This window comes from Marmota flaviventris, chromosome 5, assembly GCF_047511675.1.
Source record: "Marmota flaviventris isolate mMarFla1 chromosome 5, mMarFla1.hap1, whole genome shotgun sequence".
In the NCBI taxonomy this organism is placed as follows: domain Eukaryota; kingdom Metazoa; phylum Chordata; class Mammalia; order Rodentia; family Sciuridae; genus Marmota; species Marmota flaviventris.
In genome coordinates, this window is record NC_092502.1 from 88,380,869 (window position 1) to 88,397,089 (window position 16,221).

General features: G+C 31.6%; 1 protein-coding gene across 2 annotated transcripts in view; it reads left to right on the forward strand.

Moving 5' to 3' along the window:
• Skic3 (SKI3 subunit of superkiller complex) overlaps nucleotides 1-16,221 on the forward strand; it is a 101,676-nt gene that overhangs the window by 25,466 nt on the left and 59,989 nt on the right. For both annotated transcript variants that reach the window (XM_027927745.2, XM_071612400.1), the window contains 17 exons: nucleotides 200-340; nucleotides 1,176-1,277; nucleotides 2,122-2,261; nucleotides 4,484-4,570; nucleotides 4,672-4,775; nucleotides 5,401-5,527; nucleotides 6,179-6,358; nucleotides 6,680-6,804; nucleotides 7,702-7,955; nucleotides 9,116-9,218; nucleotides 11,594-11,770; nucleotides 11,858-12,002; nucleotides 12,165-12,243; nucleotides 12,330-12,391; nucleotides 12,508-12,564; nucleotides 14,501-14,569; nucleotides 15,723-15,797. In XM_027927745.2, the coding sequence (XP_027783546.2) occupies nucleotides 200-340; nucleotides 1,176-1,277; nucleotides 2,122-2,261; nucleotides 4,484-4,570; nucleotides 4,672-4,775; nucleotides 5,401-5,527; nucleotides 6,179-6,358; nucleotides 6,680-6,804; nucleotides 7,702-7,955; nucleotides 9,116-9,218; nucleotides 11,594-11,770; nucleotides 11,858-12,002; nucleotides 12,165-12,243; nucleotides 12,330-12,391; nucleotides 12,508-12,564; nucleotides 14,501-14,569; nucleotides 15,723-15,797 (2,027 nt within the window). The remainder of the gene's footprint in view (nucleotides 1-199; nucleotides 341-1,175; nucleotides 1,278-2,121; nucleotides 2,262-4,483; nucleotides 4,571-4,671; nucleotides 4,776-5,400; nucleotides 5,528-6,178; nucleotides 6,359-6,679; nucleotides 6,805-7,701; nucleotides 7,956-9,115; nucleotides 9,219-11,593; nucleotides 11,771-11,857; nucleotides 12,003-12,164; nucleotides 12,244-12,329; nucleotides 12,392-12,507; nucleotides 12,565-14,500; nucleotides 14,570-15,722; nucleotides 15,798-16,221) is intronic.

The window sequence follows — 16,221 nt, forward strand, 5'->3', positions numbered from 1 at the left end:
GGTTTCTACTATTTAAGAAGAAAGTATAGTTTTTTAATGAAATATTAATATTTTTGTATTTCCCAGTTTAAGTTCTGAATTCCTAGAATCATGATACGGTAAAGGATGTGTTAGGTAACTTTTGAGATTTAAGTATATAGGATTTGGTACTTAGATACTTGGTATATATACGCTAATAATGTTTCTCTTTTAATTCCAGGAAATCTTACTGATGAGGGACATCAGTATTGTTGTAAGCTAGTGGAAATGAATTCAAAAAGTGGTCCAGGCCTCATTGGCTTAGGCATTAGAGCATTACAAGACAAAAAATATGAAGATGCTGTTAGGAATCTAACAGAAGGTAAATTTATAATGTGTGTCATGTGACATGAGTTGTAATTGTTTGTCAGTAGGCATTAATCTTGTAGCCTTGCTTTAAAGAAATATCTAAGATGGATGAGGAAAAAAAAAAGTACTGATATATCCTAGAGTCTTCTTAGGTTTGAATTCCAACTCTTCCACTCAGTAAATTCAAGACCTTGGAAAAGTTAGTTAAACTTTTAGTGTCTCAGTGTTTGCATTATAAAATGGGCATTGTTTTAAGAAAGCTTTAGCTTAGATTTATCATGTATGATGATTCTGGATAAGCTTATATTCAAGCTGAGGTCTGACTGACAAACAAGATGAGTGGATGAAGGGGACAGGAGGAACATTTTAGGTCAAGAGATGTATCTGTGAGATAGCCTGAGGTAAGAGGGAAAACTCATTCTTGAAACTGCTAATAGTTCAGCAAGGTTTGAGAATGAAGTATGGGTGCAGAAAAGGGAAGGAAGTAAGGTTGGAGAGGGAACTTTCAAACCTTGTTAAAGAGTTTGTACATTATCCTGAGGGCATTAGGGAAGCAGAGAAAGCCTTTAATGAGGTAAATTTTATTTTCTGATTTTTTTAGAAATATTGTGACTAATGTACATACATAGGAGTGGATGTCAGATATTTTCAATGACCTGGGATAAAGATGGAGATGTGAACTGAAGTGGTGGTAGTAGAGATGGAGGAATATGTGGAGAAAAATGATTGGGGGCAATCATGAGAAAGAAGAGGGGAGGAGTCTGATTTAGATAGTAGATAGTGGTACCCTTCATCTGAGTAGTCATGGAAACATGGGTTTTATTATTTATTGTTTTTAATCCTTTTAGGGCTAAAGGAAAGCCCTCTCTGCACAGCTGGATGGTATCATCTCTCTGAAGTTCAAATCAAAATGCATAGACCTAAGGAAGCTGTTCTTTCATGCAATCAAGGTATTCTTGACATCTCTTAGGTTTTCACATAAGGGTAGCCAATGCTGTTTGTGTTTTTCATCTTAAAGGAGAAAGATAATGGTCTTAAAAAAATCTGGATGCTTTTTAAGTTGCTAATTTCAGTTTCCCTAAGGAAATTAAATAAATGCCAAATCTGCATGCATACCTACTAGTTTTATTTATTTTTAAACTGGCAATGGATACTTATTAAGGTTTCTCATATTTGGAATTTGACTTAGTCAGTTTAGGGGTTTGAGTGGAGGTGCTCTGTCTTTATAATAAGGAAGTTTCTAGTGTTATATGTGTTCAGGACCTTCATGAATTCTTAATTTCCCTGGTATAAATAAGAAGTCTTGGGCATCTTGGAGACTTTCTGAATTTTGAGGTGAGGTATGGGGCTAGGAAATCATAAAAGGTGATTCTCTGTTCCTGACTAGGCTAGAAGCCTTGCTTCTGTAGTTGAAAAACAAATCACCCAGCTCCACTCTAATTCATTTTTCTCTGTCCAGTATTCTTAATTTGTTGTGTGTTACAGATGCTTTGGCTAAGGTCTAACCTTTATTATGTAAATAAATATAGATAGCCATTGTTGTGTTTCAGGATCTTTGGCTTTATCATATGTTTTGTGAAGATAGAGGTTTTTAATTTATATGTGTTCTGTTTTAAAGTCAGATCTTTCTATAAAGAGTTCAAGGAAGAACTTATATTTACCTTTGAATCATTCCTCATGTATATTGCTTTAGAAAGTTAGATTTATTTTATCTGTAATTTGTTTTATAAAAGCAAAAAAAAAAAAAGTGAACTGATGTAGTTATCTTCATCCAGATGTCCTTAATTTTGTCAGCTCTGAAGAACCTAGATAATCATGGTGTGTCTGGAGGCAGTCTTTATCAGAAGAACCTTTGTCTTCGTTTGAAAGCAGAAGCTTTGATTAAACTCTCAGATTATGAATCTTCAGAGGAAGCAATTTGTTCTCTCAATCAGGTAATCTTATCAATTTTTCCCTTAAACTTTAATTAGTCCCAAGCAACTGACTATCTCTCCTTACCAAATATTTACTAACACACATTTTGAGTTAGAGCTATGACTTCACCATATCTATACTTTGACGAATCATTCACGTACTTGGAAACTCCTGAAGTTATTTGCTCTTGGTTAAATTCTTACCAGTGCTTTGACTGTGAGGCACTTTCTTTAGTTTTAACTGTTATTCTCTCTTCTTTTTGTTCTCTAAGGTCATCACTACTTGATTATTATTAATTTGTGATTCTAAATTGTTTTCTTCAAAATTGTTTTATAGGTCATTACAAGATTAATTGAGGACTTTAATATTAAATTTCATAATAAGGAATGTTGTTAGTTTCATTCAAAAAAAGATTAATTTTTTAAGAAGGAAACTGATTTTTTAATGTTTTTGGTTTAAACAATTTGAAATTCCCTAGCAAAAAAGACAACAGGTAAATTATGAATTATCACAACATTGCACTTTATAGAGTTTGTCAGATAACAGCTATTTTTTTGTCTAAAATTAAAATTATATCACTTACTATATTGAAGGGTTTTAATTTTTCTGTTTTTAAAATTTTTTTTCTAGTTGTCTATGGACCTTTATTTCATTTATTTATGTATGATGCTGAGCTTCGAACCCAGTGCCTCACACATGCTAGACATGTGCTCTATCACTGAGCTATAGGCCCAAAGTGGTTTTAATTTTTTAAAAAAATTATTGCTTTGTATATTTCAAGGAGCTTTGCATTTCATTAAAACTATAAAATTTCTTTAAAATTATAGCAGTTATCAGTATCCTTGAAGAACTAATACCTTAGTTGGGAATTGTGAGGCATGCCTATAATCCCAGTGATTTGGGAGGCTGAGGCATGTTGATTGCAAGTTGGAGGCCAGCCTTGGTCATTTAGGAAGACCCTATCTCAAAATAAGAAATGAAAAGGCAGAGGGTATAGATCGATGGTAGAGTGCCCGTGGGTTTATTCCCTAGTAATGCAAAAAAAAAAAAAAAAAAGGAACTAGTATCTTATTTTCTACTTGCCTTAATCTGTTTTGTGTGAATGTGTTATAAAATAGATCTTTCCAAAATTTTTTCACAAAAAAACAAATGAAAAGGGCACTAGTAACTGTGGTAGATTGAAATACATCAAAATATTTAAATTCATTTGTTCATGTTGATACAAAAAAAATCAACAGAACAACTTCAAGAAATATTATCTTGGGAGGAAGCTAAAGACCACATTGGAAAGAAAACATTTATCTTGCTTTTCCTATCTGAACTTTTCTTTAGGATAAGCAGTTAATGAGAGGAGGAGAAATTCTTCTTAAAGTATTATGTAATAAAGGAAGAAGGAATGATGGAAAAGAAAGTCACCATTTTGCAATCCCTAATGAATGAGTGGATCTAGGCATTAAGGATCAATGGCTGTTAATATCACAAAAGACAGCTAGCCAGCCAGCCAAATGCAAACACACATGAAGTATTCTTGCAGGATATCATCCCAGAATCAGATCAAGTTTCTTCTAGATCTAACTACTAAAATACAGGGGCAAAGAGCATATTAAACAACATAAGAATACATTCAGCAAACTTCAGATCTGTGAGAAACTGTGACAAATAGTCCATATTTTCAGCAGTTAAATTGTAAGGGAGAAAGAAAAAAGATGGAGGGTAGCCCCATAGATAAAAGAGACTTAAGAGACCTATCAGTAAATTGAAATATATGTATGCTTATTTGATTAAAACAGGAAAATTGCTCAAATATTTTATAAGGCAACTGGGAAATTTGATAATATTAAGGATACATGTTTAGTTTTGTTTAGGCATGATAATAATGTGGTTGTGTCACTTAAAAATGAATATATCTTTTAGATAAGTTATATCTTGTCCAGTTAGTGAAGTGTCACAGATGGAAAGTTATCTGAGATTTGTTGTAGAATCATCTGAGTAGGTAAAGTGCGTGGATGTGTAGATGAAAAAAGGTGGCTTTTGTAGCTGGGTGAAGTGAGTTTATTAACTAGTCTTTGTTATGTATTTGAAAATTTCCCTCATAAAGTTATTACAAATAATTAAAGTGTTAATAGTGATAGAAAGTAGGGCTTCTATGTCTTTATTCTACTATGGTCTTTCTTTAATTAAAGCAAATATTGCTGCAGTTATGTTGAGGAGATTTTAGCAGTTATTTACAATTATTTTCTAGGTTTCTGATGCAAATAATATCCCAGGACTTTTGGTTCTCAAAAGCTTGGCTTATCTGAACAAAGGCTTATTAGATGAAGCTACAAAGGTTAGTTTTTTTGTTTTGTTTTAAAATTTAAACTAAACAGTTTTTAGAAGTTAAAAGTCATTTTTATGTGGATATGAAATTGACAGGCATCTGCTTTATAGATTATGGAAGACCTTCTCTCTTCTTACCCTGACCTAGCTGAAGTTCATGCCCTTGAGGCTTTGATTCATTTTACCAAAAAGGACTATCTACAAGCAGAAAAATGGTAAGAATATATATTTGCTCATAGATCCAGTCTATTTTATTTCTCAAAAGATCCAGTCTATTGTATTTCTCAAAAATTCAAATTGGGGGCTGGGGTTGTGGCTCCGCAGTAGAGTGCTTCCTAGCATGTGTGAGACAGAGTTCAATCCTCAGCACCACATAAAAATAAAATAAAGGTTATTGTGTCCACCTACAACTAAAAAACAAATATTAGAAAAAAAAATCCAAATGGGCTTAAAGGTCAAAGTTTGTATAATTTGGACCTTTGAAGGTTTAAATCATAGTATTTTTAAAGAAATATAGTTCAGTTATAGCATAGTAGCTATAAATTCTTCAGTAGATTTGGATAGTTGATCATAATGTTCAGTAAATAAATGTAGTATTTGGTATATGCTCTGAACACTTAGCATGTGATAGTGGTAAAAGGACACTGCTCCTTTTCAAGCACAAATAATTTTTTCTCATTATCTAAATTCTAAAGAACTAACATTTCTGATTTGGTATCTTTGAATCACTTAAACTTTGATTTTTCTACCCAAGAAAAAGTCTCCTTTATTTTATATATTTATCTACAAAGTTTTTAAATTTTATTTTAATACTTCTTTTCATTCTCCTTCGGTGCTTAGTTTTCAGAGAGCATTTGAGAGAGATGCTGAAGTTGCTGAATATCATTACCAGCTTGGGTTAACATACTGGTTCATGGGTGAAGAAACAAGAAAAGATAAAACAAAGGCTCTTACCCACTTTCTGAAGGTAAAACAGGTGTTACTATTCGATTCTTAGTTGAAGTGGATTTTTTTTCTAAAATCATTAATAGGAATCACGTAGGTTAGGTATTTAAAACTATGCTTAACTACTTTTTGTATATCATTTCTTACAATAAGGTTTTGTGAGAATGTTTTGTGGGTTTTTAAGGAGAAAACTAAAAGGTATAAATGTTATTTTCAGAAGTATGTGTTATAGAAAATGAGAAGAATTATCTTTGAAAAACAATACTGTTTTGGGATAATTTCCACTGTAATTTTATTGGCACTTAAGTCCAGATTTTTAACTTATTGGTTTTTTTTGTTTTTTTTTTTAAGCATTTAACATCTATAAGTCTTACATTCTTAACTTGACCTGTAAGAGCTGATTAATTTAACAATGGTTCTAATTTCACATTTCTTTTGCCAAAGAAATAATAGTTGACACTTCTGTTTAATTTCTGTAATCAGTGAGGGCCACCTTTCATGTCTCTTTTAAATCTTACATTAAAAGATGTTTTGGCATAGTTTTAAATAATTAATAAAATTGTGTATTAATCATTTTTTTCTTTTAACCTATATACTCTATTTTTTCTTTGTGTTTTAAAGATACTCATGCAAAATAACTTTTAACATTTTGTTGTCTATATTTATTTAAAAGGCTGCAAGACTGGATCCATACATGGGCAAAGTTTTCTGCTATTTAGGTCATTATTACAAAGATGTAGTGGGAGATAAAAACAGAGCTCGAGGATGTTACAGGAAAGCTTTTGAATTAGATGACACTGATGCTGAATCTGGAGCTGCAGCAGTTGACTTAAGTGTGGAGCTTGAAGATATGGTACGTCTAATAACCACTTTTGCTTTTCTTTTCCTGAGTATATGAGTAGAAATAATTTTATACATATTTGAAAGTTATCATTAGTTTTTATTATTCTTTGTAGAAATAATAGATTTGTTCCTCCATTTATAAATTGGCTAAATATTCTTGTCATTGGCAGATATTAAGTCCCTCACAACTTATTATTGAAACTAGTTTGATATATACCAATGTTAAGTTTAAAAAAATAAATGGGAAATTAAAACATATTTGTGTACTTGACATAGGTATTCTTTATCCTTACGATCTTCAGCATGGCTAATAGTAACATTTTCTTATTAGGAAGCTGCCTTAGCTATCCTAACAACAGTAACTCAGAGGGCAAGTGCTGGAACGGCAAAATGGGCCTGGCTTCGGCGAGGACTATACTATTTGAAAGCTGGTCAACATTCACAAGCAGTGGCTGAGTAAGGCACCTTACTGTGGTAATATTTAGATAGCATAATGGTTCCATGAAATAAATTTAATTTGTACCCAAATGACCTTACCAGGTTGTATTTTGAGAGAAGAAAAAGAAAAAATGATTTATGGTTGATTGATGCTTATTGTCCATATGGCAGTAGAATTGAAAAAATTATGATTATGTCCAGTTGTTGAGGTAGCCAGACTAGTGAAGTTAGGTTTTAATAGTGACATTTATAAGAAGAGTCTCAATAGAAATATCAGTAGTGATAAAAAACTAAGGTAAAGATCTTTGTTGTTTTGTTCTTCCACTGATAGTCACTGTTTTTGGCAAAGGAGTCATTTGGCAGCTTGAAGGGCATTTTGAACAGCTCATATGTGTTTAATTTAGTCATTTGGTTTGAACTGTACTTCAGGGTAAATCAAATATAACTGAATCAAAATACAGTTGTTTCTGATTTATATTAATATCTAGAACATAGCATTTTAAAACTTTCCATAAAAATGTAATTTGATCAGAAATATATAGCATGCCTCTTGTTCCTATATTTTGGTTGTGATATTTCTATTTAGTAGAAGGACAAGGCAAACTGAGATGTCCACCCATCCTGTTATAATAGAAAACTGGAAGTCTTCCAGTTCATTAAGAAAAAGAAATTCTGAACTGCATATTTCAAAAAGACTACTTTGTTCTTATTCATTCTAAATTGTAATAAAGTTTCTTAGTATTAAGAAATTCAAGTTGTAAAAGGAACAAGTATACCTGCTTTCAGTATCACTTTTATAAATAGAAGGAGCAATGGATATATGTAATTCATTTGAATTATTTATCTCACATTTCCTTTCATATGTGAAAATGGTTCTATTATTTTTAGTTCTCTTACTGTTTCTTAAAATTCTAGTTTACAGGCAGCATTAAGGGCAGACCCAAAGGACTTCAATTGTTGGGAGTCATTAGGAGAGGCATACTTAAGCAGAGGTGGCTATACAACAGCCTTGAAGTCCTTCACAAAAGCCAGTGAGATCAACCCAGAATCCACATACAGTGTGTTTAAGGTTGCAGCAATACAACAAATCCTAGGCAAGTACAAGGAAGCCATAGCTCAATACCAGCTGATTATTAAAAAGAAAGAAGATTACGTACCTGCTTTGAAAGGTAATTTATTTTTAAAAGATCCTTTAAGTTTTATAATACTATAGTATAGAATTCTGGGTAAATTTCCTATTTGAATGTATTAAATAACTTCAAAAGAACTTCTGTAGTCAATAGCACACATCTGATATGAATTTCTTATAGTAAAATTTATGTGGATTTGAATACAAAAATATCAAAATATCTTTCAAAATAGTAAATAATAATATGATAGAGATGAACCTTTTAGATAGCATGATAGCTTTTAGATCTAAAAATGGATCTCTAAAACAGATTTCCATATTCTTACATTTTGATAATTAATTTCTTGCATCCCGAGGATTTCTTAATACCTTTTATTTATTTTGTAAGTTATAGAAGCTCATTTAAAATTTTTTTAAACCTAAAGAGACATTGCATTATTTTATTATTATCTAAGTTGATTTTAGTTCTTCCATAGACATCTATTCCTTCTTAAAGAGATTTTTTTGGTCATATAAGGAAAAACACTACCATCTTTATATATAACTTTTTTGTGATTATATCTTACCATTAAAAAAAAGTCTGGAGCTCATTATATATACTTACTTCCAGTTTCTTTCCTTTATAAATAAACAATTGAAGTTTAAATCCCTAGTAGTGTTAGTTTTTGAGCAACATACAAATTAGGACTGAAAATCTACCTAAAAATTAAAAAGAAATTTATAAAACTTCTCAAGAGAAAGAGAGCTCACAGTTTTGAAATGTGTACTAGACATGTTAGGAAATAACTATTTCATTTAATTCTTAATTTTGCTGTATGAATTTTAATGTTGAAAGAACATACAACAGTTAAACAGTCATATGATAGGGAATAAGATTTAGATAATATCTCCATTTTTGAAGCTGAGGTTTTTGAGAGGAAAGTGCTTATTCAAAGTCAACAAATTAATGTTTTATAGGTAATTTTTATAATTTCTTAGTGCATGTTTACTTCTTTACTGCATGTTTACTCCAGTAGAACCCTGACGTTTGAATTCCTCATTATATGTATGCAAGATCATGCTTGAAGATAATTTTATAAAATACAATTAAGTTTTGTTTGGAAAGTGACTTTAAAAGAACAACAGTACATTTGTTTGAAGTTCATTTTAAGTGTTTGTATTATGTATTTTAATGACGACTATAGACTTACCTGATTTTAGGTTTGGGCGAATGCTATCTCATGATGGCAAAAGCAGCTCTAGTTGATTATCTTGATGGGAAAGCCGTAGACTACATAGAAAAATCCCTGGAATATTTTACTTGGTTAGTATTATTATTTATTGTATTTATTTTCTAAATATTAAAATAAAGCCAAATTTGTAAAATAATTTGTCTTCTATTAGATATAGCAATTATTCAGAATATAAACCATAAAGAAGACTAGACAGTTAAGTCTATAGCATATATATTGTATTAATTTTGCACTTGGAGAAACAATTTCTTATGGTCTTCATAGTGGCTAGCATGCTGGATACTCAGGAAAGAACAGAAAGGAGCAAAGAGCACCACACCACGAGTTAGTGTTCTTTCATGAGATGTGGAAATAGGGTATCTCTAATTGAAACTGATTGGGAAATGGGACTTCAGGTGCACAATGCGCTAAAGTGCATCGTGGAGCCTGGAGCCCATTATATGTGCTTTTCCATATTTCCTTCTCCTTTTTAAAGAAAACAGTGAGATTTAAATCCCTGATAGGCCTTTACTCAGTGGTAAGGGCCTCTTTTAGGCTTATTGGTGGATCTGAAAGTAAAGAGAAAATAAGCAATCTGATTATTCCTAAAAACAAACTAAGAAAATAGTATTGTGTCTAATAATAAAGTATTTTATAGAAGTGTAAATTCAGTAGTTCATTATTTAAACTCACTAGAATTATGGTAGATGACTTTTAAAAAATCTACAAGTTATGCTGGACTTGGTGGTGTGCACCTGTAGTCCCAGGTACTAAGGAGGCTAATTCAGGAGAATAGTGAGTTCTATGCTAGATCAGTGTGGGCAACACAGGGAAACTCTATGTAAAAAAAAAAAAGTCCATAGACTGTTGAAATTTAAATTTTTTGGGGGGGGTTATAGATGGACACAATACTTTTATTTTATTTTATTTTTATGTAGTGCTGAGGATCAAACCCAGTGCCTTACACATGCTAGGCAAGCGCTCTGCCACTGAGCCACAACCCCAGTCCTCAAATTAGAATTTTTTTCAATGTATAAATTGAAATTTTTTTTACACTTAAAGCATCTTTCTTCTGCTTATCTTCCTTTTTTTCAGACTTGCTTTTTCTTGTTTCCTGCTAATTTGATACCCAGCCTTTTTTTCTCTCACAAATTTTTATTGCTGTTTTTCAAGTCTCAACATAATATAGTTTTTCTCAAAGAAAAATTTAAAGTGAAGTGGACAGACTTTGTTTGAACTGGTATTAAAAGTAAATATGAATCTTTGGGTGACAGTACTTTAGCTACAAATATTGCCTTACTGAACCTCCTTGAGAAGTTTTATTCTGGATAACATGTAGTACTCCCCTAATTATAAAGTGTTTACAACGTTTAAAATCATGGACCCAAATCTGTACTTAACAGGAGTTAATATTACCACAATTATTGTGTAAGAGTGGTAGGAGTTATTGTATTTTACAGATGTGTTGTTTTCATTAAACTTAAAAAGACATAAGAATTCAGGCAGTTAAAATTACCTGTTATAATTTTTCTTTTTTTTCTAGTTTTCTCTTTTAATGCTGTAAATTTTAGAAATTTGGCTAAGAGAAATAGTGTCCTTCCTTTGATTCTCACCATGGGTTTTCAGTCATGACTGCAATAATTAATATTTCTCAGGAAGACATTGGAAAATGATTTTTGGCTGCACTTATTTAGTAGAAAAGACTGTGAAAAATGTTCCATCTCTTTGTCCATCTGTCTGTGATATAGCAGTTTGTGATAGCTGATTATGGAGACTTGGCTTAAATGAAATTGCAGTGTTTTGTTATCCAATCTTGAGAAAAATGGAGAGAAGTATATAGCTCTGATTTTTCTCGTTCTAAAATGAAGCACCTTCAATCTCTGTAATTAATATTTCTATTTACATTTTGAGCTTGTCTATTTAGTCTGCTCTTTCTTGCTTCTGTTAATGTGGATCTTCACTTTTTTGTTTTTAGATTTTTGTTATTTTTGTTCTCAGGATAAAAATCTTTTAGATCACCAAATATATTTGATACATTTACTTTTTTTATTCTTTTGGGGGATGGTCTAAAAGCAAACACATGATATTATAATAGGTAACTGTTAGGTAGTTACTTTATTGCTTTGGTCATTGCTTAAATGTTAAAAATACATATTTTAAAAAATTTAATATTAAAAAATTTTTTTTTATAATTTATTTGATTCTTGCTATTTCTAACAAAAATGAAGAAGAGTACTAAATAAGTGTCTGCATAATTTTTAGCACTTAAAATAATAAATTGCTCCTTCCTTTCTCCTTTTCTCCTCACAGATGGGAGGAGGTTAGTCAAGTATTCACAGAGCTTAACTAAGGATTAATCAGGATTACATATATAGTTTTTCTGTTTTAATTATCAGAAATAATGAGAGAGATAAACTCCAAACTTTTTGGAAATAATTTTTAAGAATCACACTGTTTCTTCTTTTAGGGCCCTGCAGCATCGAGCTGATGTATCCTGCCTTTGGAAGCTGGTTGGGGATGCTTGTACCAGTCTGTATGCGGTTTCATCATCTAAAGTGAATGTTAATATTTTAGGGGTCCTTCTAGGCCAGAAAGAAGGAAAGCAAGCATTAAAGAAAACTGAGCTCCTCCATCTTGGAGGAAGGTATTTATCAAAGATTACCAGTTAATGATTTTCAAATGAAGTAGGATAGTATAACAAACCATAACATTCACTTTTATTCTTCCATAGGTGTTACGGTCGTGCATTAAAACTGATGTCTACATCTAATACATGGTGTGATCTTGGAATTAATTATTATCGCCAAGCACAACATCTAGCAGAAATGGGCAGCAGCATGAATGATCTTAAAGAATTGCTAGAGAAATCTTTACATGTATGATTTTAAGAAAATTTTTTATAAATTTAAAAAAAGTGCTTCTTTTGAAAGATATTTTTGATAAATACTATTGTGTTTTCACTTAAAATCACGTTTTATTTTGATGTAAATGCTTACATTCCAAGAAATAAAAATTAATCTCATTTAACTTCTTTTCAGTGTCTGAAAAAGGCAGTGAGACTCGACAGTAATAATCACTTATACTGGAATGCTCTTGGTGTAGTTGCATGTTATAGTGGTGAGAACTAAGTAATACTTCAATATTTTTTGAGGATTATTTTTTCAAATAAAAAGTTCAGTTACTTCAGACTCTGTTTGTTTCAGGTGTTGGAAATTATGCCCTTGCTCAGCACTGTTTCATCAAATCAATCCAGTCAGAACAAATTGTAAGTGTTCTATGTGTCTATTTATGAAAAAGAATTTCAAGATTTAGTGTTAACTAATTTTCTGAGAGTTCCACATAGATAAAAGGCCTAATTTTTTTTAATATATATATTTTTAGAATGCTGTCGCGTGGACCAATTTGGGAGTGTTATACCTTGCAAATGAAAACATTGAGGTAAACATGTTGTCAGGTTTGTCACATTAAAAATAAGAAATAGCTGGGTACAGTGGTGCACATCTGTAATTCCAGCAACTTGAGAGGCTGAGGCAGGAGGATTGCAAGTTGGAAGCCAGCCTTGGCAATATAGTGAGATCCTTTCTCAAAAAATAAAAAGGGCTAGGAATATAGTACAGTAAGTAGAGCCCTTCTGGGTTCAATCTTAAGTACCACAATAAATAAATAAGCACAATTCTGATCATTTTCTTTGTATAATCACTTCATAGTAGCTCAATTTCTTGTGGAGAAATAACTTTACACATTGTTATATATTCAGTCAGCTGATGATATTAAGTTTATCATGTAGGGTAATGAATTTGTAAGATTTATTTTTCCTTACATGTCTCACAAGAAACTTCTGGTTTTATACTTAATATAGTTTTTAAAGATTAAAGTAATTTTATCATGAATTAATTGAGTAATTTTCTCTTTTTTAAAAATATTCTTTTAGTTGTTGATAGACCTTTATTTTATTTATTTATATGCGGTGCTGAGAATCGAACCCAGTGCCTCACACATACCAGGCAAGTGTGCTACCGCTGAGCCCCAGCCCCAGCCCTGAGTAATTTTCTTTTTATCTGGACTTGTGTTAAGAGAAGTCCTTTGAGGCTGTAGCTTAATGGTGAAGTGCTTGCCAAGCATGTCTGAGGACCTGCTTTTGATCCCAGTACCAAAACAAAACAAACAAAAATCCTTTATACACTGTGTATGGAGGTGGGATGGATAAAGGTAAGGGAGATGAATAGTATTCCCTACTAGTTGATATTTACCTTTGCTGTGTGATTTAGATTTTGACTTCAGTGATATTAATCCCTTTTAAATGACTGTAATTCATCATAGTTGAACAATTATACATTATAGAATGGGAATTGAAGTACTAGAAACATGTTTATGAATCTTGTTTGGAAAGTTTGCACAAATCTATGGAAAATACCACATCTATGCTGTTTTAACCAGTGTATCAAATCTCATTCTTTAAAATAAGCTGTAATATTCTTAGGAATACATTAACTAATTCACTGCAAAGAAGACTGGCTTTAGAAGATTATAAATAGATTGAAAGAAAATACTAGTTTGGATCTTAAACATGTGAAGGGCTGTGACTATAGCTTATCATTAGAGCATGTGCTTAGCATGCATGAGGCTTGAGATTTAATCCCCAGCACCATAAAAAAATAAGTGAACATATTTTAAAAACTTTAAGTCAAACAACTTCTTAGTAAGTTACAAATGTTTTATTACAGAATGGCAGAGTTATAGCTCCTGATCTTACTTTTTATGGAAAAAATAAGTCTCTCTTTTGCCATACTTAGATTATCAAGAAAATAATATAAGTCAGTATGGAATAATAATTTGTTTTGTAGCAGAAAAAAAATGCATGTTGAAAATGTTAAAAAAAAATGTAAGTTAATGGTCCAAGTGAGGTATCTTCAAAGTTTCTTGAGTGCCTGTTGCAGAATTATGTTGTTGACCACTCTTTCTCTAGTAGCAGGTTCATGTCTCAGATTTTACTCCTTGGGAGTTCTTATCCTCTTAGTTAAGCTCAAAGAGAAGGGAATAGATACAGCCTTATGTAATCATTTCTTTCAAAGTGATAGCTAGTAAGTGGTTGTTTGATTGGTTAAAAGTTCTGTGGAGTGCATTTTCATTTTGCTGGGAACCAGAACTAATCTCTAGAGAAATTTGTTACACCCAGGGTTGTTCTGAGACTATGTAGTTGAAGCACTGCATTAAGCATTGCTAGCTGTGCTGAAACTGTGAAGTTTTAGGCTCATATCTATTTATTATGACAGGTTTGACTTTTCTAATTCCCTTATTTTATATTTTTTAAACATAATTTGATACCAAATTTATAAAATTATTTAAGTGATATTTTCTCATTTCTTTTCCCTAGCAAGCTCATGAAGCTTTCAAAATGGCTCAGTCTCTTGATCCATCTTATTTAATGTGCTGGATTGGACAAGTAAGATATACAACAGAATTATTAATAAACTTATTGATATAAAATATTCACATAAGAACTGTGGTAATAATGATAATAGATAACATTTGAGGATTTGCTCTGTACCATTCATTGTGCTTAGCTTTTTGTATACATTATTTTAGTTATTCCATCATCAATCCTTTGAGATGTGACTTTTATATATATATATATTTCAAATATAGGTGGAAATTAAAGCTCAGAAATCCTAAATATTGTACTTAAGTTCACAAGAGCTTGTAATGATTAAACTTTAACTTCATCAGTCTGCTATTGCTACGCCTAAAAAAATAAACCCAGAATTTTTCTATTTAACTCACATTTACAAAGATAATGCACATTTATAAAGATCATTTGATGATTGTTTTCTTAAAAACTTTGAGTTAGTTTTGCACTTGCTTCTGAGTGTTCCCTTTTCTCAGATGTAGATTTTTGTATTGCCAGATAGGAATCAGATAATTACTAGTCTGAGTAGGTCACTGACTGGCTATTTTACCTTAACATATCACAACTCTGGATTTTAATTTTCTCACCTGAAAATAAAGGGAATTGACTGAGTGGTCTTCAGTGTCTTTCTGGTTGAGTGGTGTATTGTTTTGATTCAGGGAATAGAAACATCACCTGTTATCAGAAAATCATTAATCAAGGATTGGGCATCTTTTATTGTTCTTTGGTTTGTTGAGTCTAATTTTAGTTAATTGGTGAAGCAAAAAAGGATATAAAGGGAAACATTTGTATCCATTAAGTGTGGTAGCCTAGGGGAGCAGTGGAATTAGTGTACCAACCTTTGTGTCAGATATTGAACCCAGAGGGCCTAAGAATTTGCATTTTTGCCTGCTCCCAGGTTATGCTGATGAGGCTGGTCCAAGGACCTCACTTTAGTGGTACTATAGGTCAGTAGATCTTAGATGCTTATCAGAATCACCTAAGCTTTTTTATTTCTTTATTTTGTAAGAAATTTTGTTCTAACAAAGTAATTTATTTCAGGAGGTAACTGATATAATTAAAATGGTAGCAGTATAAGTAAACTTCTTATTTAAGCAGAGCTGGTAAACTTTTGGTTCTAGATCCATTGTCATTATTATTATTATTTTATTTTCAACGCATTAAGACCATTTTTTTTCCCCTTTGTAAGGCTCTTATTGCAGAGACAGTTGGAAGTTATGATACCATGGATCTCTTCAGGCACACTACAGAACTCAATATGCATGTAAGAATGTGAACATTCTTCTTGATGATTCATTAATGAATAAAGTATTATACTTTCTGTTTGAAGTATTATCCTTGTTAAGGAAATGAGTAGAAAGTGATAGAAGATGTTACTAGCAGTTGTTTTCTGGTTTTTATTATTTTTTAAAGATAGATAAAGTATCTTTACAGAACTAGTTCTCATGTTTCCAACAGCTTTCAAAAGCTCATGAAGAAATGGCATTAAAATTTAAGAGTTATAGTAATAGTTATAGAATAGAAACTGAGACACTAGAAAAAGTAGACATAAGGATTAGACTTGGTTGACATTTCTGGATTATTTTTATTTATGAAAATATTTTAGAATTTGTTAGTTTGGTTTGACCTGTGGAAGCAGTACTGAAAAAGGGAAAATCAATCCATCTGACAAGGCTCTGTTTTCTGCC